General features: G+C 53.4%; 1 protein-coding gene across 1 annotated transcript; it reads left to right on the top strand.

Moving 5' to 3' along the window:
- Positions 1-81: 81 nt before the first annotated feature.
- Positions 82-2,827, top strand: LOC120500906 (alcohol dehydrogenase 1-like; the record flags this gene model as incomplete). Its single annotated transcript, XM_039706405.1, has 5 exons — positions 82-436; positions 1,536-1,677; positions 1,994-2,081; positions 2,195-2,414; positions 2,546-2,827. Coding segments are annotated over exons 1-5 (750 nt in total), but the record flags the coding sequence as incomplete, so codon positions are not given.
- Between the last annotated feature and the right edge of the window lie 31 nt (positions 2,828-2,858).

The raw sequence follows: 2,858 nt of genomic DNA, 5'->3' as shown, positions 1-2,858 counted from the left end.
AATGGCCACCAGGTCAAATGTTCCAACCTGGCAAAAAGGGGACTCCGAGGAAGCCCCAGCAGAGATGCAGATCTCATCCCTACACACCTGCCAGAAGCAACTGGAAGAAATAAACCAATCTTTCTGAGAACTCTGAGCCGTTCAGGCAGGGAGGGCAGGGAATGACCCAAGGGCAGGGTCACTGATAAAAGCCTCCCTGGAGGATTGTGCTCCCAGCCCTCTCCCTGCCGCCATCCAGCTCCTCCCCGCAGCACTCACCGCCCAGCATCCAGCAGCCGGCACACATTAACCAGCGCTCTCCAGAGACGGGGCCGCGCCGGGACTGCTCCCGCTCCACGCCTGCGGCATTCTGCACACGCCGGGGCAGCAGCTTCCCTCCAGCCTGCCACAGCCACAGCCTCAGCTCTGCTCAGACCACATGGCCACTGCGGGACAAGTAAGGACAAGGCACTGCCCGTCCTCCTTTCCGAGGCGCCCTGCTCTTGGCCAAATCCGCTGCCAAAGGCTCAGCCTGCGCACCGCTCTGCGCGCCTCTTTCCCCCGACCTTACTCCCCCAGCTCTCCCAAAGCCCTGTGCATTTCACCAGACTCTGCTCGCAGGCGACTGCACGTGTCCATGCCTGCATTCGGTCGTGCATTCCCCCTCTGTCCTGCCCAGCTGCTCAGGAGGCAAAGTATGGAATTGTGCTGCTCTGAAAAACACCCTCCTGCTCAACCCCACCCTGTGCTCCCGCTCTGGCAGCAAACGCAGCTCTTCAGTGGTGCCCTCTTCAGCCGCTCACCTCCTGCACTCTTCCTTGCCCATGGCAATTCCCTTTTCAAGCTGCAAGCCCCATTTTGCTGGTGCCAAGCTGCTTTGAGTTGATCGGGAAGGGTTTGAGCCATGTCACACTCAAAGCAAACCTTGGTAAAGGAAAAAACCCTCCAGGTGCCGATCAGATGGGGACAATTCTACAACCCCTCTCGCTCACCATCAGCCCAGTGTGTTACAAGGATGATGTCAAAGTTCTCCAAAGGCATTTCCACTAGGTAGGATCTGCAGTCCCCATGACAGCACAGTCTGGCCAGTAATACTTGGGGATATTATGAAAAATCCACCAAAGCCATCAGAACCCAGTAATTTTCCAAGGCTACACCTGACACTCTTTGGGTCCCAAACCACAAATGGGGTTTCCTCAGACCCTGAACTAGGCCAGTGTTTACTGGACAGCACTTGGTTTCAGGTTCAGCTGAGCATCACCAGGTTTGATCACCTCTGGTTCAGTTGATTGCAGGATGACTTCCCTCAACCATGTGCTAAAGGCTAATGTTCCCATGCAATGTATTCCTCTCGGTTGAACACATTTCAAGAATTTTTTCTCCCTTGTGGGATTTGCTCTTCTTGTGGCTGTAGCTTGGATACAAACAAGTGATCAGTGTCCACCGATCACATTAAGAGCCCAGAGAAGTTCTGTGCAAAATCCTTCCACAAACTGAAATAAACAGCAGCTGGACTATTTCTAGAAATCACCATTTACTCTTTCCTCTCCAAACAGATTGTGGCCACAGGCATCTGTCACACAGATTATCACATTTTGAAAGGTTCCTTGCCTAATGTGGAATTCCCAGTTATCCCTGGCCATGAAGGAGCTGGGATTGTGGAAAGCATTGGAGAAGGAGTGACCTCTGTGAAACCAGGTAACCAACACACACTCAGACACATGCCCAGGAGTCAGGCCTCAAAGCTCTGCCAAGGGATCAGGAAATTGCCCCTGTTCCTGAGTCACTGGTTAAAAAACTGAGTGCAGACTCAGTGCCCTGGACTCTCATGTCCACTCTTCCAATCTGTTCCCCATGGAGATGAATGAGGTCTGGAGCATTCATCCTCACAAGGAAAGCAGAGGGTTCATGGTAGGTTTCTCCTATCAGAAAGCTCAGGAGAGGTAATTCAACAGGCAATGCCCTCAGGGACTGCGGAGCAAAAGGCACCTAACGGAGAACCACTTTGTTGCAGGAGACAAAGTGATTCCCCTTTGCATCCCTCAGTGTGGGGAATGCAGCTTCTGCCGGAATCCTGAATCCAACTTCTGCCAGAAGTCCCAGTAAGTTTATTTTGCTTTCCCCTACATCTACGTGGGATTGACTTTTGGACAAATCTGACACCCCCATCAGTGCTTCACTCAATCAAATACAAATACTTGTGTCTCCTCCACAGTTTCTCTGAACCACAAAACCTCCTGCCAGACAAGACCAGCCGCTTCTCTTGCAGAGGGAAGCAGATCCACCACTTCCTGTGGATCAGCACCTTTGCAGAATACACCGTGGTCCCAGAATACGCCGTTGCCAAGATAGATGCTGCAGCACCTCTGGACAAAGTCTGCTTGTTTGGCTGTGGGTTTTCCACAGGCTATGGGGCTGCCATCAACACAGCTAAGGTTGGAATCTTTAGCACCCCACGGCTGCCCTCAAAACCTGATCAATTTTGTGCAAAGGAAACCTTTGCCTCCTCCTTCTCCTCTCCCTCCTCCTGTTCCCGCTGGAGACTCACAGGCTCCCATCTGTGCAGGTAAAACCAGGCTCTTCCTGTGCCGTCTTCGGCCTCGGAGGAGTTGGCCTCTCTGTTGTCATGGGCTGCAAGGCAGCTGGAGCTTCCCGCATCATTGCCGTGGACATCAACAAGGACAAGTTTGCCAAGGCCAAGGAGCTGGGAGCCACCGACTGCATCAACCCTCGAGACTTCCAGAAGCCCATCCAGGAGGTGATCACGGAGATGACCGGGCAGGGCGTCGACTACTCCTTTGAGGCCATTGGGCACGCGGACACCATGGTAGGTGGCACTTCAGCACCCGTGCTCCCTCCCAGATCACCACAGGCTTCTC

The sequence above is a fragment of the Passer montanus genome, unplaced genomic scaffold, assembly GCF_014805655.1.
Source record: "Passer montanus isolate IOZ18808 unplaced genomic scaffold, ASM1480565v1 scaffold1911, whole genome shotgun sequence".
In the NCBI taxonomy this organism is placed as follows: domain Eukaryota; kingdom Metazoa; phylum Chordata; class Aves; order Passeriformes; family Passeridae; genus Passer; species Passer montanus.
This window is presented reverse-complemented; position numbering and strand designations above follow the sequence as displayed.